Raw genomic sequence first — 20,351 nt, 5'->3', positions numbered from 1 at the left:
TGAGGAAGCCAAACCTGGAGAACTGTATATGCACTAACGCCCTTGCAACCATCCCAGCAGATATGTCCTGGATTGTGATGACATCTCACCACCAGGTGAAATGATTAATGATAGTGAGTAAATAACATTGTCCCAAAGTGTATGGGAGCAGATCCATGACGTCCACATGTATATGCGAAAGTCCTGTTGGTGGCATTGGAAAGTGAGTGATTGGCAGGAAGACATTCCTGCTAATCTTATTACACTGTCATAAAAGGCCACATCAATTTGTCGAATACTATCTTGGCTGTAGATCAGATTCTTGGGTGTACCAAGTTATGACAATATTATTCTGGTATCTAGGGTTGTTGCCTCCCCTTTGCTACATCACATCAAATTCTGTCGGGCACATTCGGAGCTGACAGATGCCAGAGCCATTCACTGCTCCTCCATATGACAGCATAAGAGAGGATTTTCCTGTTGTTTAGATGCCAGCTCTACCCAATGAATGTAGTTTAAAGTGGCACAGTTCTGAGGTAGGCAGTCTGTGACAGTATTGTTTTTCCTGTTATGTGACGCACATCAATTGTAAACTGTGTGATCGCTCTTCCTGCCTACACTGTCGCAGTGAGCTGAGGTGTGTGGCTCACTGAAAGATAGCTGCTAGCAGCTTGAGGTCTGTAAAAATTGCAAAATGGCCAGAAATGCTTGATAGCTAAATAAATAACAAGTAACTCACAGTCGATAACACTTCATTTTTGCTACTCGTGTGTTAAATTCTTAGAAACAAATGCGAACAGCTGCCATTTGCCATCTACTTTTTGTTGAAGAGTTGCACCCACTGCTGTTTGCCTTGCATCAATCACAAGCACCAAAGGGGTGCTCCATCTTGGGTGTTCCAGTGGTGTTTCCTGTACCAGATGCTTCTTGAAGAAAGCTGCTTCAGCCTCTGGTCTCCACATTAAGTCCATGATGCTGGCACACTGTCTTGTATTTGGCAGACATAACTGAAAATGATATTGTGACCATTTTATTGTTGCTATATTATTTCTTTTAATAATAATAAGCAATAATACCAAGCAACAAAATTAGGAACCAACACAACTGGATACAGATCACAAGTATACATAATATTTATTACCAGATACGCAGAATTAAAATTTTTAACAGAACGACGACTAGCTGATCAGATCGTGTAATAATCGAAAATAACAGGATACCCAGTCAGAAACATCAAACAACAAGTACAACAAATACTAGAACAAAATAATGTGCAATCAGAAGAAAAAGAAGAAAATACAGTAATGGACTCAAACATCCCAGAGCAAACAAACAAAGAACAACATGCATCAATTAAACAATCAGAGGAAAATGAAATCTTAAGACAGCCACCAGAACAAGCACAAATAGAACACGACGTGACACACGTTAGATATAGAAGAAAAATTTCAGCTGCCATATATAGAATACAAAGACACAAATACAGACATTAGACCATTCTTGCATAGACCACCAAATAACCCACAAATCGAAACAACAATAACAACTATCAACACAATCATACACAACAAAATAAATGAAAATACAACTATGGAAGAGTTACAACTACTGGTTTATATAGGAGCACTCACTACATTAAATATACACACTAGGCAGAGATCAGAACCAACCAACACACAGAAGAAACCCACAAAACCAGCATGGGAACACAGGCTACAGATCAGAATAGAAAAGCTGAGAAAAGACATCGGACAGCTAACACAATTTATAAGAAATGGAATGCCAGAAAAAAAAAAACGAAAAAGGTTAAGTAAAATCTCACAACAAGAAGCGATAGAGCAATTAGATGAAAACAAGCAGAAATTACAAGCATTGGCCAAACGATTTAGAAGATACAAAAAAAGTGAAAATACACTCCTGGAAATGGAAAAAAGAACACATTGACACGGGTGTGTCAGACCCACCATACTTGCTCCGGACACTGCGAGAGGGCTGTACAAGCAATGATCACACGCACGGCACAGCGGACACACCAGGAACCGCGGTGTTGGCCGTCGAATGGCGCTAGCTGCGCAGCATTTGTGCACCGCCGCCATCAGTGTCAGCCAGTTTGCCGTGGCATACGGAGCTCCATCACAGTCTTTAACACTGGTAGCATGCCGCGACAGCGTGGACGTGAACCGTATGTGCAGTTGACGGACTTTGAGCGAGGGCGTATAGTGGGCATGCGGGAGGCCGGGTGGACGTACCGCCGAATTGCTCAACACGTGAGGCGTGAGGTCTCCACAGTACATCGATGTTGTCGCCAGTGGTCGGCGGAAGGTGCACATGCCCGTCGACCTGGGACCGGACCGCAGCGACGCACGGATGCACGCCAAGACCGTAGGATCCTACGCAGTGCCGTAGGGGACCGCACCGCCACTTCCAGGCAAATTAGGGACACTGTTGCTCCTGGGGTATCGGCGAGGACCATTCGCAACCGTCTCCATGAAGCTGGGCTACGGTCCCGCACACCGTTAGGCCGTCTTCCGCTCACGCCCCAACATCGTGCGACAGGCGTGAATGGAGGGACGAATGGAGACGTGTCGTCTTCAGCGATGAGAGTCGCTTCTGCCTTGGTGCCAATGATGGTCGTATGTGTGTTTGGCGCCGTGCAGGTGAGCGCCACAATCAGGACTGCATACGACCGAGGCACACAGGGCCAACACCCGGCATCATGGTGTGGGGAGTGATCTCCTACACTGGCCGTACACCACTGGTGATCGTCGAGGGGACACTGAATAGTGCACGGTACATCCAAACCGTCATCGAACCCATCGTTCTACCATTCCTAGACCGGCAAGGGAACTTGCTGTTCCAACAGGACAATGCACGTCCACATGTATCCCGTGCCACCCAACGTGCTCTAGAAGGTGTAAGTCAATTACCCTGGCCAGCAAGATCTCCGGATCTGTCCCCCATTGAGCATGTTTGGGACTGGATGAAGTGTCGTCTCACGCGGTCTGCACGTCCAGCACGAACGCTGGTCCAACTGAGGCGCCAGGTGGAAATGGCATGGCAAGCCGTTCTACAGGACTACATCCAGCATCTCTACGATCGTCTCCATGGGAGAATAGCAGCCTGCATTGTTGCGAAAGGTGGATATACACTGTACTAGTGCCGACATTGTGCATGCTCTGTTGCCTGTGTCTATGTGCCTGTGGTTCTGTCAGTGTGCTCATGTGATGTATCTGACCCCAGGAATGTGTCAATAAAGTTTCCCCTTCCTGGGACAATGAATTCACGGTGTTCTTATTTCAATTTCCAGGAGTGTAGAAGGAAACAAAACCAAACATTCAACAAAGACCAAAAGAAATTTTACCAGACAATAGATAACACACACATTAAAATAGACAATCCACCAAACATAACAGACATGGAACACTTCTGGAGCAACGTATGGTCATACCCAGTACAACATAACAGGCATGCACGGTGGATACAAGCAGAAACAGACACATACAAGATGATACCACAAATGCCTGAAGTTATAATTTTGCAACATGAAGTCACCCAAGCAATTAATTCTACTCACAACTGGAAAGCCCCTGGAAAAGATTATAGCAAATTTCTGGCTAAAGAAGTTCACCTCAACACATGCACATCCAACTAAATTATTTAACATATCTAAAAACAAAGATCATGTGACTTACCAAACGAAAGCACTGGCACGTCGATAGACACACAAACAAACACAAACATACACACAAAATTCTAACTTTCGCAACCAACGGTTGCCTCGCCAGGAAAGAGGGAAGGAGAGGGAAAGACGAAAGGATTTGGGTTTTAAGGGAGAGGGTAAGGAGTCATTCCAATCCCGGGAGTGGAAGGACTTACCTTAGGGGGAAAAAAGGACGGATATACACTCGCGCGCGCACACACACACATATCCATCCACACATATACAGACACAAGCAGACATATACAGAGGCAAAGAGTTTGGGCAGAGATGTCAGTCGAGGCGGAAGTGCAGAGGCAAAGATGTTGAATGACAGGTGAGGTATGAGTGACGGCAACTTGAAATTAGCGGAGATTGAGGCCTGGTGGATAATGGGAAGAGAAGATATATTGAAGAGCAAGTTCCCATCTCCGGAGTTCGGTTAGGTTGGTGTTAGTGGAAAGTATCCAGATAACCCGGACGGTGTAACACTGTGCCAAGATGTGTTGGCCGTGCACCAAGGCATGTTTAGCCACAGGGTGATCCTCATTACCAACAAACACTGTCTGCCTGTGTCCATTCATGCGAATGGACAGTTTGTTGCTGGTCATTCCCACATAGAATGCATCACAGTGTAGGCAGGTCAGTTGGTAGATCACGTGGGTGCTTTCACACGTGGCTCTGCCTTTGATCGTGTACACCCTCCGGGTTACAGGACTGGAGTAGGTGGTGGTGGGAGGGTGCATGGGGCAGGTTTTACACCGGGGGCGGTGTCCCATGCACCCTCCCACCACCACCTACTCCAGTACGCAGAACAAAATTATAAATGAAGAACAAAAAGTCTGTTGCAAAGGAGCACGAGGATGTAAAGAGCAACTGATAATAGATGCAGAGGTGACATATCAAGCTAAAATTAAACAAAGGTCGCTACACTACGCATACATTGATTACCAAAAAGCTTTTGATAGTGTACCCCACTCATGGTTACTACAAATATTGGAAATATACAAAGTAGATCCTAAATTGATACAGTTCCTAAACATAGTAATGAAAAATTGGAAAACCACACTTTAATACCCAAACAAATTCAAATAATATCACATCACAGCCAATACAGATTAAGCGTGGAATATATCAAGGAGACTCATTAAGTCCTTTCTGGTTCTGCCTTGCTCTGAACCCACTATCCAACATGCTAAATAATTCAAATTATGGATACAATATTACTGGAACATACCCACACAAAATCACACATTTGCTATACATGGATGATCTAAAACTACTGGCAGCAACAAATCAACAACTCAGCCAATTACTAAAGATAACAGAAGTATTCAGCAATGATATAAATATGGCTTTTGGAACAGACAGATGTAAGAAAAACAGCATAGTCAAGGGAAAACACACTAAACAAGAAGATTACATATTGGATAACCACAGCGACTGCATAGAAGCGATGGAAAAAACATGCCTATAAATATCTAGGATACAGACAAAAAATAGGAATAGATAATACAAATATCAAAGAAGAACTAAAAGAAAAATATAGGCAAAGACTAACAAAAATACTGAAAACAGAATTGACAGCCAGAAACAAGACAAAAGCTATAAATACTTATGCTATACCAATATTGACCTACTCATTTGGAGTAGTGAAATGGAGTAACACAGACCTAGAAGCAATCGATACACTTACACGATCACAATGCCACAAATATAGAATAAATCACATACATTCAGCAACAGAAAAATTCACATTAAGCAGAAAGGAAGGAGGAAGGGGATTTATCGACATAAAAAACCTACATTATGAACAGGTAGACAATTTAAGAAAATTCTTTCTAGAACGAGCGGAAACTAGCAAAATACACAAAGCAATCACTCATATAAATACATCGGCTACACCACTGCAATTTCATAACCACTTCTACAACCCTTTAGATCACACAACCTCAACAGATACAAAGAAAGTAAATTGGAAAAAGAAAACACTACATGGCAAGCACCCGTATCATCTAACACAGCCACCCGTATCATCTAACACAGCCACACATCGATCAAGATGCATCCAACACATGGCTAAGAAAAGGCAATATATACAGTGAGACGGAAGGATTCATGATTGCAATACAGGATCAAACAATAAACACCAGATATTACAGCAAGCATATTATTAAAGATCTCAATACCACAACAAAAGGAAGTCACACTTGATCAAGGTCTGCGTCACTTTCCATTTTTGACCAGACATAACGTCTGAGAAAAGAAAGAAATAATAATAATAATAATTATTATTATTATTATTATTATTATTGTTATTATTATTAGCATCATCATCATTATTGTTATTATTTACATACTGAAGGTGGTTGAAAAAGTAGTGGTGATGAAGCAGTCTGTTGGAATAATGAAAAAATTTCAGAAGTATTAGTCACATAGAGATTAATTCGCTTTAGACATCTTTCACGGAATGAGTGGGAACAGGTTAATAAAGGTAATGTGCCCAGAATTCTGGAAACATCCCCTAGGCTGTGGCTAAGCCATGTCTCCGCAATATCCTTTCTTTCAGGAGTGCTAGTTCTGCAAGGTTTGCAGGAGAGCTTCTGTAAAGTTTGGAAGGTAGGAGACGAGGTACTGGCAGAAGTAAAGCTGTGAGGATGGGGCGTGAGTCATGCTTGGGTAGCTCAGTTGGTAGAGCACTTGTCCGCAAAAGGCAAAGGTCCCGAGTTCGAGTCTCGGTCCGGCACACGGTTTTAATCTGCCAGGAAGTTTCAAAGGTAATGTGCATTTTAATCCGATAAAAGAAATAAACTATAGTCCAGAGCAAAGGAGCAAAAAAGATCTGAAAAGAGATAATATTCGTTAGTCACAAATAAAGAAAAAAATTCCTTAAAGAAGGTGGTAAACTTAGAATAAACAATAGAAACTACAGGTTGCAATATCAGACCAGAATTCTGCTCTGAGCTGCCAGAGTTGGTGATTTCGTGCATGAGGTGTGCTTGTTCATGTGAATGAGTGGTGTGTGCTTCTCCTTCTTTTTTAGACGAAGACTGTGGCCGAAAGCTTACGTGTAAGTGTCTTTTAATTGCCACTGTCTGCAACTTAACATGTAATCTTTACAGTAAGCCACAATCTGTCTTTTCCTACAGTGTTGTTATTAAAATTAGAATAATTTCAACATAGGAAAACGAATATAACAGGAGTTATATGGACATCAGAAAGAAAACAATGTGCAGAGAGGATAAGAGAATATTGAAAGAGCCAGAACCAACAAAGAAAGAAAGTGAATTGACGGTATTCGATTGAAAGTACTCGTTAAATGTAGAACTGAGTTTAAAAGTGTTGTCTGTAGTTTCCTTGATCATTAACATTTAATTCTCTTCCACCTACATCTATGAGCTCTGTGCTCCTTGTCTTTCCACCCACACCCTCACATATCCTTTACCTTCTCACTCTGTTGTGGTATTATTGTGTGCTTTTAATAGAGGTCAGTAGGAAACTACATATGCCTGTTATATTTTGCAAAAACTGGTACCCTTTTAGCAGTCAATTCACTTCTTTCAGATTTGCAGAAAGCAGTGAAAAGAAGAAGTCAGTCACCTCCAAAAGAAGAGGAAAGCTATTCTGACTGGAAGAGAAGAATGCTACAGGAAATAAATGAATCATCAGAAGACTGCTGATGTATTCATAGGAAGAACAAGGAAGATGAACATATTGTCAGTTGCTTGTTTGTGTTCAGAAAGGTATTTGTGCATGCAGTTAATAATAAGCTAACTTTCTTTGTATATTTTTTATGTACAGTGATTCCATGTGCAACTAATGTATTTTATTATTGTTTATGTCCTGAAATTATGATAAATAGAGCACTTTCCTTATTATTTCTTTAGTTACTTTCTTCTCAACCTGATATCCAGTTTATTTTCTTGGGATGTTCTGTATGATTTCCTCTAATACAAACAGTTGTTGTACCACCTGTACATCACTGATTCATACCCATGCACTGTTGTGACAGTGCCACGACATTTAACAGTGCCGCCACGACAGTACGCGCAAACGGCGATAGAGGCGCTCCGCAACTCGGCTGAGCGCGGGAGCGCCACCTAGCTACAAACGGCGCCGGCCGCATGTCACGGTACGGCAGTCGAATGAGAGATACTGAGTTGTTATCATGTAATCAGCTATTGTTTCTAAGTGAGTGTGTTTGAATTTCCACGCAATATTGGTGATTAAAGGTTATAACACTTTTTGGCGACGAGGTCGGATATTTTCACTGCGTTGTGGATTTGTGTGTTCGTGACGGGGCAGACATGGAACAGCTTATGCAAGCGCTCATTGAACAACAAACACAGCTGACGGCTGCTATTCAGCCACAACAAACACAGCTGACGGCTGCTATTCAGGCGTTGTCGACGTCGCTTACTCACCGTTTGTCTTCCTCTTCTCCGCCTCCATTCCCTCCTTGCAACGAGGCCGCTGAAGACTGGGAGGATTATGAGAAGCGTATGCAGCAACACTTCTTGGCTTTCGGCGTTGTCAACGCTCCTATGTGTAAGTCGTTATTTCTATCTTGGATTTCCCCACGGATCTATCAGCTGCTATCTCAGTTAGCCCCTCTGCGGGAACCTGCCTCCCTGTCCTTCCAAGAAATGTGTGACTTACTGTGTAACTATTACCGCAAAAACACCCATGTCATTGCCGCCCGGGTGGCGTTCTACTGGTGTTGTAAACAGCCCCATCAATCTTACCGGGCTTGGGCGGCGCAACTACACGGTCTGAGTAGAAAATGTCAGTTTCTCACGTACACTCATCATGAATCTTATGCTGATTCAATGGTTAGGGATGCTATTCTACGGCTTGCTCCTGATAAAGAAGTTCGGCAACGTGCCCTCCAACTGCCAAACCCGTCGTTGTCGGAAGTTCTAAGCATCGCTCAATCCTTTGAAGTGTCTCACGCTGCTGGCGAGCAAATAGACGCGTGGTGTGATGTAGGTGCTGTACAGTCAACTTTCGACACGGACAATTTGCCTGTTTCACAGGAGAACGAAGATGTGGCGGCGGTTCACTCACCTAAACAACGTCGCGTTGGGCCGCAACGCTCGCAGCGAAAACAGCAACCACAGAAGCAGGTTCGTTCCACACTTCCTTCTTGTCCACGTTGTTTCATACAGCATGACAGGGCCGAGTGTCCAAAACGTTGGGCCACGTGTAATTCATGTAGGAAAAAAGGCCACATTGCTTCTGTGTGTCAGTCCCCTAAAGTTCCTGTCGACGAGGACGAGGCTTCGGACATGGATGTTAACTGTGTGCTTTCTCAAACAAATAAGTTGTTTGTTACTGTTCGTGTTCTGGATAAAGACATTCGCATGCAAGTGGACACGGGCTCTGCTGTAACTCTCATTAATTCTCGCACCTATTTGGAGTTGGGCTCCCCTCCCTTGTCTCCAGTTACGCGAAATCTGAGAACTTATAATAAACAGAAAATTCCTATCATTGGCCAGTTTGATGCTTCCACTGCCTAAAAGTCTGTTGTTAGGCCCCTCACGTTTTATGTGGTGGATCATGCGGGCACTGAAAACCTGTTCGGTTATGATGCTTTCCAGTTGTTCGGGTTTTCCATTGATGATGATGTGCACCTCATATCTGAGGATATTCCATGTCAACAGCTGGATGGATTGTGTTCTGAATTTTCGTCCGTGTTCTCTGCTGGTCTGGGTCGTGCCAAGGATTTTGAGACCCACATTACACTTAAACCTACAGCTCGCCCTAAGTTTTTCCGGGCACGCCCTATTCCGGTGGCGTTGCGTGCACCTGTCAAGGCTGAGATAAGACAGGTTAACAGCTTCAGGGATTCTCCTTCCTGTTACCTCCAGCGAATGGGCATCGCCAATTGTGGTGGTTTCTAAACCAAACGGGAGTCTGCAATTGTGTGGTGATTTTAAAGCCAACGTCAACACTCAGAGCCTCATTGACACTTATCCTCTTCCCCGTCCTGAGGAGTTATTTACCAAGCTCGCTGGGGGCCAGTTCTTTTCCAAACTTGACTTATCGGAGGCGTACCATCAGTTGCCATTGGATGCTTCTTCCAAGGAATTTCTCGTCATCAACACTCCTTGTGGGTTGTATCAGTACCAGCTAGCGCGCCGGCCATTTTTCGGCGGTTTTTGGAACGGCTCACGGCTTCCGTTCCCGGCTGCATCAACTATCTGGATGACATTGTTGTCACAGGGGCCTCCACTGAGGAGCACTTGCGCAATTTGCGTTCACTGTTTCGGATTATGCATTCGGCTAGGTTAAGTGCAATCTGGACAAGTCACAGTTCTTCCAACCCTCCATTGTGTATCTTGGTTTCCACTTGTCCCGTGAGGGTATACGTCCTCTATGTCAGCACGTTGCGGCCATTAACGCTCTACCCTGGCTGTCTACGGTCAACGAACTTCAGGCGTTTCTAGGCAAGATTGCTTATTATCACAAATTCATTCCATCCGCGGCAGCGGTAGCTCATCCTCTGCATCAGCTGTTATGCAAAAACGTCCCTTTCTGTTGGTCCGACGAGTGTGAGCAGGCTTTTGTCTGCCTGAAGGCTCATTTGCAGTCGGCGCCTTGTCTTGCCACATTCCGTCCGGGTCACCACTTGGCTCTGGTGACTGACGCGTCACAGTATGGCCTAGGGGCTGTTCTCGCCCATCGGTATGAGGATGGGTCGGAACGACCCATCGCCTATGCTTCCAAGACCCTCGACGATGCGCAACGGCGTTACTCTCAAATCGAAAAGGAGGCGCTCGCTATCATTTATGCTCTAAAAATGTTCAGCGTTTTTTTGTATGGTTCCAAGTTTCACCTCATCACCGACCACAAGCCGCTGGTCTCTCTGTTCGAGCACCTTGTCCGCACTTTCAAAAGCCAGATGAAAAAATTCCTTAGTGATTTTTCCACAGATGACTCTCTGCTGCAATTTCTGAGTTCTTATCGCTTCACGCCTCTGGGTGATCGCAGCCCTGCTGAACTCTTGCATGGCCGCCAACCGCGCACTCTACTGCACCTGCTTCACCCTGTCAGGCCTTGTGCTGTGTTCCCTAGTACGGGAAAATACTCTGTGGGCGCCGACGTGTGGGCACGAGGGTATGGATCTCGCCCTAAATGGATTCCGGGGGTGGTCAAGACTCTTCGCGGCCGCCGGCTTTGTGAAATACGTACGGACGACGGCATGGTTGTTCGCCATTACGACCAGATGCACCCACGAGTGGTGGCCACGTCGGTGCCACCGCCCCTTCCTTCGCCTCCACCAGCCCGAGAAGCCAGTCCTGTCGCTGCTGCCGATCTACCGTACGTGTTGGTGCAGCCGACGTCGCTACCGCTTCCGAGTACACCGGAACCGGCCCCAGTCGCGACGCCGCCTTCTCCGGGACCCATCTCGCTGGAGCACACCCCCAGGTCCACGACACCTATGGATGCTGCTCCGGAGTTTTCACCCATCATCTCGTCCAGGAGGCACGTTCCACGCACGAGCCTCCGTCCTGGACATTTTCGACCGTACTCTCGTGTCTCTTCGCGGGATCTTCTCGGGGCCTCACAAGACGCCATGGATGTCTCCGCACTGTCCGTGTCTCCAAGGAAGTGAGTGTTTTTTTTTTTTCAAGGGGGGAAAAGTGTTGTGACAGTGCCACGACATTTAACAGTGCCGCCATGACAGTACGCGCAAACGGCGATAGAGGCACTCCGCAACTCGGCTGAGCACGGGAGTGCCACCTAGCTACGAACGGCGCCGTCCGCATGTCACGGCACGGCAGTCGAATGAGAGATACTGAGTTGTTATCATGTAACCAGCTATTGTTTCTAAGTGAGTGTGTTTGAATATCCACGCAATTATTGGTGATTAAACCTCCTGTTTCTAACGTGTTGTGATATTGTTCATTACCATACGAAAGGTCCACATGCCAAGACTTAAAAAAAGCACCCATCCACCATATCTTTGTGCAGTCCTTTCGCTTAGTATCAGTATTCTTGTGAATGTTTTTACAGGGTTTTTCGTATGTGTTGTTCTGGTCATATGTAATCTGGTCAGGCTAAATAAGCAATAAACATACATCCTATGCCATCAGTGTCAATTGTGAAAATAGCCATGGCATATGAGGTTTCACCCCCTCCCCTCCACCTCTCCCGAGAGAGGAGGGGAGGGCTTCCCCCCCACCCCCACCCCATCAGGCTTATGGCTGGTATGTTGTGGCCTGCAACAGCTTCCCCATCTGTGTCTGCATCTCAGAGTTGCATTTACATCCAGTGTCCTTGACTATCTGTTGGATCTACGTCTACATCTATACCCTGCAGACCACCATGAGGTGTATGGCAGAGGGTACATCCAAATGTACCAGTTATTTGCGTTTCTTGCTGTTCCATTCATGTATGTAGCATGGGAAGAATGATTGTTTGAATGCGTCTGTGTGTGCTGTAATTATTCTAATCTTGTCCTCGTGATCCCTATGTGAGCAATATGTAGAGGGCTGTAGTATATCCCTAGAGTCATTTAAAGCCAGTTCTTGAAACTTTGTTAGTAGACTTTCTTGGGATAGTTTATGTCTATCTTCAAGAGAATACCAGTTCACTTCCTTCAGTATCTCTTGACACTTTCCTATGGGTCAAAAAACCTGTGACCATTCATGCGGCCCTTCTCTGTATACATTCAACATCCCCTGTTCTATTTGATGTGTGTCCCACACATTTGAGCAATATTCTAGAACTGGTTGCACAAGTAATTTGTAAGCAATCTCCTTTGTAAACGATTGCACTTCCCCAGTATTCTATCAATAAACCAAAATCTACTACCTGCTTTACCTGCAACTGAGCCTATGTGGTCATTCCGTTTCATGTCCCTAAAAAGCATTACACCCAGGTATGATTCCATCAGTGACTCCGTGATATTGTAGTCAAAGGATACTATATTTTTTCTTTGTGTGATGTGCACAATTTTATGTTTTTGAATATTTAAAGCAAGTTGACAATCTTTGCATCACTTCAAAATCTTATCACAATCTGACTTAATACTTGAAGAACCAACGGGAAAAATGGTGGATGTCACTTTTTTGTTGGAAATGAGTTAGGTGTGTCAATGCAGAACTGAAGACACAGAATGCACATACAGTGTTATACAGCAAGGACACTGATAGTGATTGTGTATTAATGATCTGAAAGTTACCTATGAGTGGAAACAATTCTAGATGTCAATTGTGGCATAGGAAAAAATGATGACTGTCATTCCAGCATGTTTCCGAATCTGTTTCTTTTATTCTGTTTTCCTTGCAAACTCTGCTGGCAGCCCCGCTGTTATTGTTCTCAGTCTTTTGTTTTTATAACTATTACCCTATGGACGTTATTTATTTGCAAGACGATAACATGGGAAATGTAGAAGATGACATAGATGACTCTCAAAATGTGTGTAACACAGAGAAGTCTTTTAAGAAGAGAAGAAGCTATGGCAGAATGTTCAAGCTAATGATGACACTGTGTTTATCATCTCATGTCTCTGACCAAGACTATAAGTGTAAGACATTAAAATGTTTTGAAAATGTGTGTGTTGAAGAGATATCACAAATTCTTAAAGAATTTTATCAAATGAGATGCTACGATGAGCAAAATTTTTCCTTATTTGGACTGATGTGTATAAACCCAATAAAACAGCATAACCTAGACAAGATTTGCATCACTTCTCAGATCTTGGACCTGTTTTTTATCACTTCTGTTCAAGAAGAAGTGCTCTTTTGAATTCAGTCGGTGAAGAAGCTGTTGTTACAACAAGAGATGAGAACTCTATGAAGTTGAGGATACAGCTAATGAGCTAAATCTTTGAGAATTCTTCCTTCTGGATTACGAGGGTGGTTTGAAAAGTTCTCGGAATCACCACGGGAGGTCAGCGCTAATGCAATGAGTGATATTCATTGGGCTGTTGCCTGTAAACAGATGCCACATCAGTGCTCTTGGAAGAGAGCTGTGGCAATGATGTGGTTCTGTTGTTGTTCCTGTGTAGTGATTTGCAAAGATGGAAAAAAACCTAGATTCAAGCAGTGATTAACACGTTCGCTGCGGCTGACGCTTATAAGCGTTTCCGCGATCAACACGCCAGAGCGGCTGACGCTCATAAGCGTTTCCGCGATCAACACGCCAGAGCGGCTGACGCTCATAAGCGTTGCCGCGATCAGCAAGCCAGTGCGGGTAACACTTATAAGCGGTGCGCTCGCTAGCTGAGTTCTCACTAGGGGAGGTCGCCAACTGGGACACGCCGATTTCGTCCGAATTGTTTCTAGAAAGAGGTGGGACTCCACGTAACGTGCCCGAAATATTTCACCTGAGTTGGCCATAGGAAAGGAGAACATGCTCTCGAAAGTTGTTCCGATAGCACTATAGGAGGCTATACCCTATTTAGCGCTCTGTTCGTCGTTATTGGCGTAGAGTAATGGTCAAGCGCATTGCTCACGAAACAGGCGACTTGGGATCAATCCCAGGTCCGTCCTGATTTTTTTTTTCTCATTTTTATTTTACTTCGTATCTTCAGAGTGTTCGGTTATTTACGGTAGATGTATATTTCTATCGTCAAGTCAAAAATCTAATTAAAAGATTACAAAGTGCCCCTGAATAACTCCAACAACAGCGAGAGGTATCATCAAGAGAAGATGCAATTAAAATACATTCGACCGTGCTGCATCAATTCAGTGCTCTTGTGGACACCCCTATGATCTAGTACGCTTGGTTTGCATCCAAACTATTAGAGGAAACACCTTAGTTTTAAAACTTGAATTAAGTGTGCTTTCCAATGAAGCATGTTGCAGAGAAATGTAACTGCTCAAACAATGCCTTCATAAAATGTGCCTAGAGTGAAACATATATGTTTCACATGTTTCTATGATATGTCACCATAAAAATGGCAAAACTTCTACTGTCGTAATGAATAAAAAGTAGCGCACGTAATCACAAGAATCTTTAAAATCTTTATTTTCATTAAAACTTTCGCCTAGTTATATAAATATACTACTTGAATGTATTTAAATTCTACGGTAAATAGTTGAAAAATCTGACGAAACCAAGGAAAATAAGAATGAAAACAATTGAAAAAAATTAGGAAGCACCTGGGATTGATTCCAGGTCGACTGTTTCGTGAGCAATGCGCTTGACCATTACGCTACGCCGTCAACATGTTTGCTGCGGCTGACGCATATAAGCGGCGTGTTCACTAGCAGAGTTCTCAGTTTAGTTTGTTCGGCTGTGCACTCGTGTTAGTTCAAGTAACCAACGACATATCACGTAACGTGTTCCTGTCTGCAGTTGTGTGTTTTCGTTTTTTGTCGTCTGTGTTGTGCATTGTTTGCAATGGCGGCGACTGAACCGACACCGGGGCCTTCGAACGCGAAAAAGTGTAGGAAGAGTGACCAATATACTGACCATGAGTTACTACGTGTGTTAGAAGATAGTGATGTAGAGTTCAGAGAGGACGAACCAGATGAGGGTGACTGGCATTTGGAGACTGCAGAAACAGACCACAGTGATGACAGTGTGGAAGCAGAACTGTCCAGTATGTTTCGTGACAGTTCGGAATCGGACGATACGGGCGACGATGATGAGGAAATCGCCGACGATAAAGAACCAGCGCTCGCAGAGGTAAGCAAACCAGGTGTTACGTGGCATGAAGAACCACATGGGATGCAGTATCACCCGTTTACGAAAGCAGAATGTTTGCTGATGAAGCCTGCTGGCAATACGCCAATGGATTTCTTTAGGCTACTGGTTACAGATGACATACTGCAGCTCATAGTTGACGAAACAAATGATAACGCACGGAATATATTTGCGAGCGCAAATACACAAGAGGGCTCTAGAATTAGTAATTGGAAACCCGTAAGTATAGAAGAAATACTTGTCTTCCTGGGGATTTCATTACATATGGGTAATGTCAAATGTGCCCGACTACAAGACTACTGGAAGAGGGATCCGCTGTTCGAAAATAAAGGAATAACGATGAGTATGAGCAGAGACAGATATTTGCTGATCTTACGCGCATTGCATTTTGCAAAAAATCCAGAGTCAGGAGAACCGAAACCAAATGATCGACTGTATAAGATACGCCCTATATTGAATTATTTCAACAACAAAATGTGTAATGTGTATTATCCAGGTAGGGATCTCTCTTTAGATGAATCAATGATTCTTTGGAGGGGACGATTGTCATTTAGACAATACATAAAAAACAAAAGAAATAAGTATGGCATCAAATTGTACATGCTAAATAACCCAGACGGCTTCATCAATAAATGCGCTGTGTACACGGGGATGCGTGGTGATATGGGGGGAAAAGGGCATGCTGAAAAGATAGTATTGCATTTGTTAGAAGAGAAGGTGAATGTTGGCCATCACATTTACATGGACAATTTTTACAACAGCTTTGCCTTAGCTAAAACCCTGTTGAATGCAAAAACACATTGCACCGGGACACTAAGGGTAAATAGGAAAAATACCCCTAAAGACGTGGTATGCGCCAAGCTGGGGAAAGGGGACACCATAGCACGATATTCGGACGGGGTAATGATCGGCAAATGGAAGGATAGACGAGAGGTCTCCTATATTTCCACAGAATACCCCAATACAATGGAACGTGTGCAGAATGCACGCCAGCAAATAGTCGCGAAACCACTGCCAATTATCAGATATAATAGTTGTATGTCTGGGACCGATAGGCAGGACCAGATGTTGTCTTATTATTTATGTGAACGAAAGACAATCCGCTGGCCAAAGAAACTATTCTTCCATGTAGTTGACATGCTAATGTTCAATGCACATTACCTATATAATAAATACTCAGGGCATAATATGACTTTGTATGATTATAGAATACAAATAATAAAGGGACTACTTCCACCAATGGACGTTACAAAAGGTGTGCGTAACAAATGTAAAGACACACATGTTGTGCAAAAGCGGGACGCAACGGAAGGGACGAAGCAAGTTATGCGGAAGCGATGTAAAACGTGCGCGGCACGGGGCAAGCGTACGGATACACCATACGTGTGTATAACGTGTCCAAACCAACCTGGATTCTGTTTGAACTGCTGCACAATTACACATCCATAATGTAATGGGACGTCGTATCTACAGAGGAAGATCTGTTTGTGTTTGATTTGTAAAGTGTTTGCTTTATTTGATAGCCATGTAAATATAGTTACATTGGTTGCTCAGAATATGATGTTTCTGTACAGTACCGTATGTGGACTTATTTGTGGTTTGCTATAAAAACATCACCTCTACACCTTGAAAACGTATTTGTTACTAGCTGCAGTGCCCGGCGTTGCCCGGGTGTGTATTCATTCCTGTCTTATTTTAGTCCATCTGCTTCTTCTCTCTCTGTCCATCGCCTCCTGTTCTATCGCTATCTATTTTCCATTCATCTCAGTTCCGTTTTCACACAGGTCAATCTTCATGACATAATATTTCCTGTACTATGTGTCCCACAAGAATATAATTTTCCATGTTCCCCGGGAAGAATATTAGGAAACTGCAAAATGAGTTGCGAATGGAGTTGGTATTACAGACGTAATACATTACAACCACATGCATAGTGGGACGGATTTTCGTGCGTTTCATAGCTTTGATGTCATATCTCCTGTACTACGTGTCATACTATGATATAATTTCAAAGCTACATTTAGTGGTATATATGCATATCCTCTGCAAAATTCGTCGCGAATAGCTTTAGTAGTAATGACATAATAAATAGAAATCACAAACCTGATGTTGCGGTTATTCAAGAACAGAATTGTTTATGACGTCATATCTCCTGAACTATATATCGTAAGTAGTTTTTGCTACCATAGCAAATGATTCATTACCTTAGAGAAGATTTGTACCAAATTTGATTGAAATCGGTGTACTAGTTTAGGAGCAGATGTGGAATATCGTCACATGATGCGGCCGTTTTTGACGAATTACATTGTTCATGACGTCATATCTCCTGACGTATGTGTCGTATGTGGTTCTTACCCCTACAGTGATAGTTTTCCGATAATAGGAATATGTGTACCAAGTTTCGTTGAAATCGGTCCAGTAGGAGGAGATGTGGAACATACATACATACACATACAGTCATTTTTATAATATGTATATATTTGTGATTGGGTTTCCATAGCACCACATTGCAGACGAGTCCTGTTTCTTTTTCTTCGTTTTATAAATCTTTTGGTGTTTTCCGACTAATTCTTTTTCAATGGAGTGGATTTGTCACTTGTGTGAATTGCATTTTCTGTCCAGTTAGCAATACAATAAATAAATAAGGGGCTTTGTTAGAATTGTTTGCAATAAATGCATGTAACGCTTATAAGCGACAGACAGCAGGCAGCATTTATCACATGATCGGCATGCAGCTAAAGTGTACTTGTATTTCTATATCTAGCACCTCTTCCGCAGACGTTATATTCGTTGCCAATATTACGTTCGTGCACAACATGAATTTGTCGCAAAACTAGACATTAGTCTTGCGATCAAAATTTAGGCGTGTTCATAATTTGTATTCAGCCAGGTATGGATTACGAAATATAAATTCCAGCAGTATCTTATTATAACTTGAAACTGCTGACTTCCCTTGCAGAACAAAGTTTTATTCATCCATAAGAATTATGAAAAGATACAGTGGCGAGCTAAGTCGGTAACTATGTAAAGTTATTTCCTCGAAATAAAAATCATAGAAGGCCGTGCGGCTGCAAAGAGAAGTGATTGCAGCGCTCCTGGCAGCTAGCCCCGAACTGTTTTGACTGAGTGGAACGCTGCGCCTCTGGTAGCCAGCGTACGAACTCCAAACGAATCAGCTGGCGGCATCTAGTTTATTCGCCACAAACTTACAGGTTTCGCAGGGCTATGATTTCATCTCTCAGCGCACGTGCGCTTACAAGCGTCCGCCTCGCGCGTTAGCGGCTCGCACTGGCGACCGCAGCGAACGTGTTAAGTATTTTGTAAAGAAAGGTATGAAAGCAAAGGACATTCATGCCGATTTCCAGAATACACTGGGGGACTCTGCTCCTTCATATTCAGCTGTTGCCAAGTGGACAAATGAATTTAAATTTGGTCGGGAGAGCTTAGATAATGATCCGCGCAGTGGTTGGCCAATCATTGCAAAAGTGCACAAAATGGTCATGGAGGATCGCCGATTGAAAGTGCGTGAAATTGCTCACGCTTTCCAGATGTCATCTGAAGGGTATATCATATTTTAACTGAAGAATTAGGAATGAAAAAATTATCTGCATGATGGGTGCCGCGACTCTTGATGCGAGCTTGCACACATGTGCGTCACCATGGCAAAATTACACGAACTAAGGTATGAATTGTTGCCACACATGCCATGTTCACCTGATATGGCACTGTCAGACTTCCATCTCTTCCCAAAACTGAAAATTTTTCTTGATGGATGAAGATTCAGCTTCAAACGAAGAATTGATAGCTGGAGTTGACAACTATTTTGTAGGCCTGGAGGAAACTCATTTTTGAGATGGGATCAAGGCACTGGAATGTCGTTGGAATAAGTGCATTAACCTACAAGGAGACTACATTGAAAAATGTAAAAAGTTTGAGTGATGTAAGTACTCTTTTGCTATTGCATTCCGAGAACTCATCAAACCATCCTCGTATTTGTACAACTGTAAGATGGTTACTCTCATTTAATGTTCTTAAAATAAAACAAAATATCTGGCACTGTGGTTTTAGTATTAATCTTTCATTACAAGAAATCAATTTCTGCAGTTATGAAGGAAAATAATATCCTTTACGCTCTGTTGCAGATCTCATCCCACTCTTACTTGAAAAGTTTCGGGACCTCCAACACTTGATGCGGTTTTGCAGCCCAGCAGCAAGGGCGTGCTAAATGAAAACAGCCATTTTATGAGACGAAAAAAATCAACGAGCAAGTGTCAGAAAACAGCAAAGTATTCGGTGCAGCAGTGAGAACTAAAGACATTGCCTTAAATGTATTATTTCAGTGTCACATATCTGACATTCATTGTTGTTTCTGATAATAGTGTGTAGTAAAATTTGAAAATTGGGTGTAGTGACTGTAATATTAAAATAAAAATTATAAAATTTATTAACAACATGAGACAATAAAGTACTCCCAAGTATTAGTGCACATAGCTTCACACTACACACCCAAGCTTTGATCGTAAAGTGTTTCAAACTTTAAATTGCATCTCCTGAAAAGCTTATTCCAATTGACGTCCATCATTTTTTCCATTGCCTCTTCTTTCAGACAGCACTTCATTACAGATAACTGCATCATCTACAAAAAGTGTATGGTTACTGTTAATATTCTCTGTAAAGTCATTAATATACAATATGAACAGCAAGGGTCCCAACACAGTTCTCCGGGACACATTCGAAGTTACTTCTACATCTGATGGTGACTTTCCATACAAGATAACATGCTGCATTTTCTCCTTACCAAAAAGTCCTCAATCCAGTCACAAATTTCACTTGATACCCAATTTGATCATACTTTTGACTATCTGCGTAGGTGTGGTACTGAGTCAAATGCTTTTCGGAAATCAGGAAATACTGCATCCACCTGCCTGCCTTCATCCAAATCTTCAGTATGTCATGTGAGAAAAGTGTGATTTGGGTTTCACATCATTGATATTTATGGAATCCATGCTGGTTG

The 20,351-nt window shown here is 43.0% G+C and overlaps 1 protein-coding gene across 1 annotated transcript in view; it reads left to right on the top strand.

Annotated features, from left to right (window-relative positions):
• LOC126195336 (origin recognition complex subunit 6) overlaps positions 1-19,788 on the top strand; it is a 98,212-nt gene extending 78,424 nt beyond the window's left edge. Inside the window, exons 6-7 of the mRNA XM_049933910.1 lie at positions 7,241-7,419; positions 19,480-19,788. Coding sequence (XP_049789867.1) covers positions 7,241-7,356 — 116 coding nt within the window. The 3' untranslated portion in view covers positions 7,357-7,419; positions 19,480-19,788. The remainder of the gene's footprint in view (positions 1-7,240; positions 7,420-19,479) is intronic.
• The last annotated feature ends 563 nt before the right edge of the window (positions 19,789-20,351 follow it).

This window comes from Schistocerca nitens, chromosome 7, assembly GCF_023898315.1.
Source record: "Schistocerca nitens isolate TAMUIC-IGC-003100 chromosome 7, iqSchNite1.1, whole genome shotgun sequence".
NCBI lineage: Eukaryota > Metazoa > Arthropoda > Insecta > Orthoptera > Acrididae > Schistocerca > Schistocerca nitens.
This window is presented reverse-complemented; position numbering and strand designations above follow the sequence as displayed.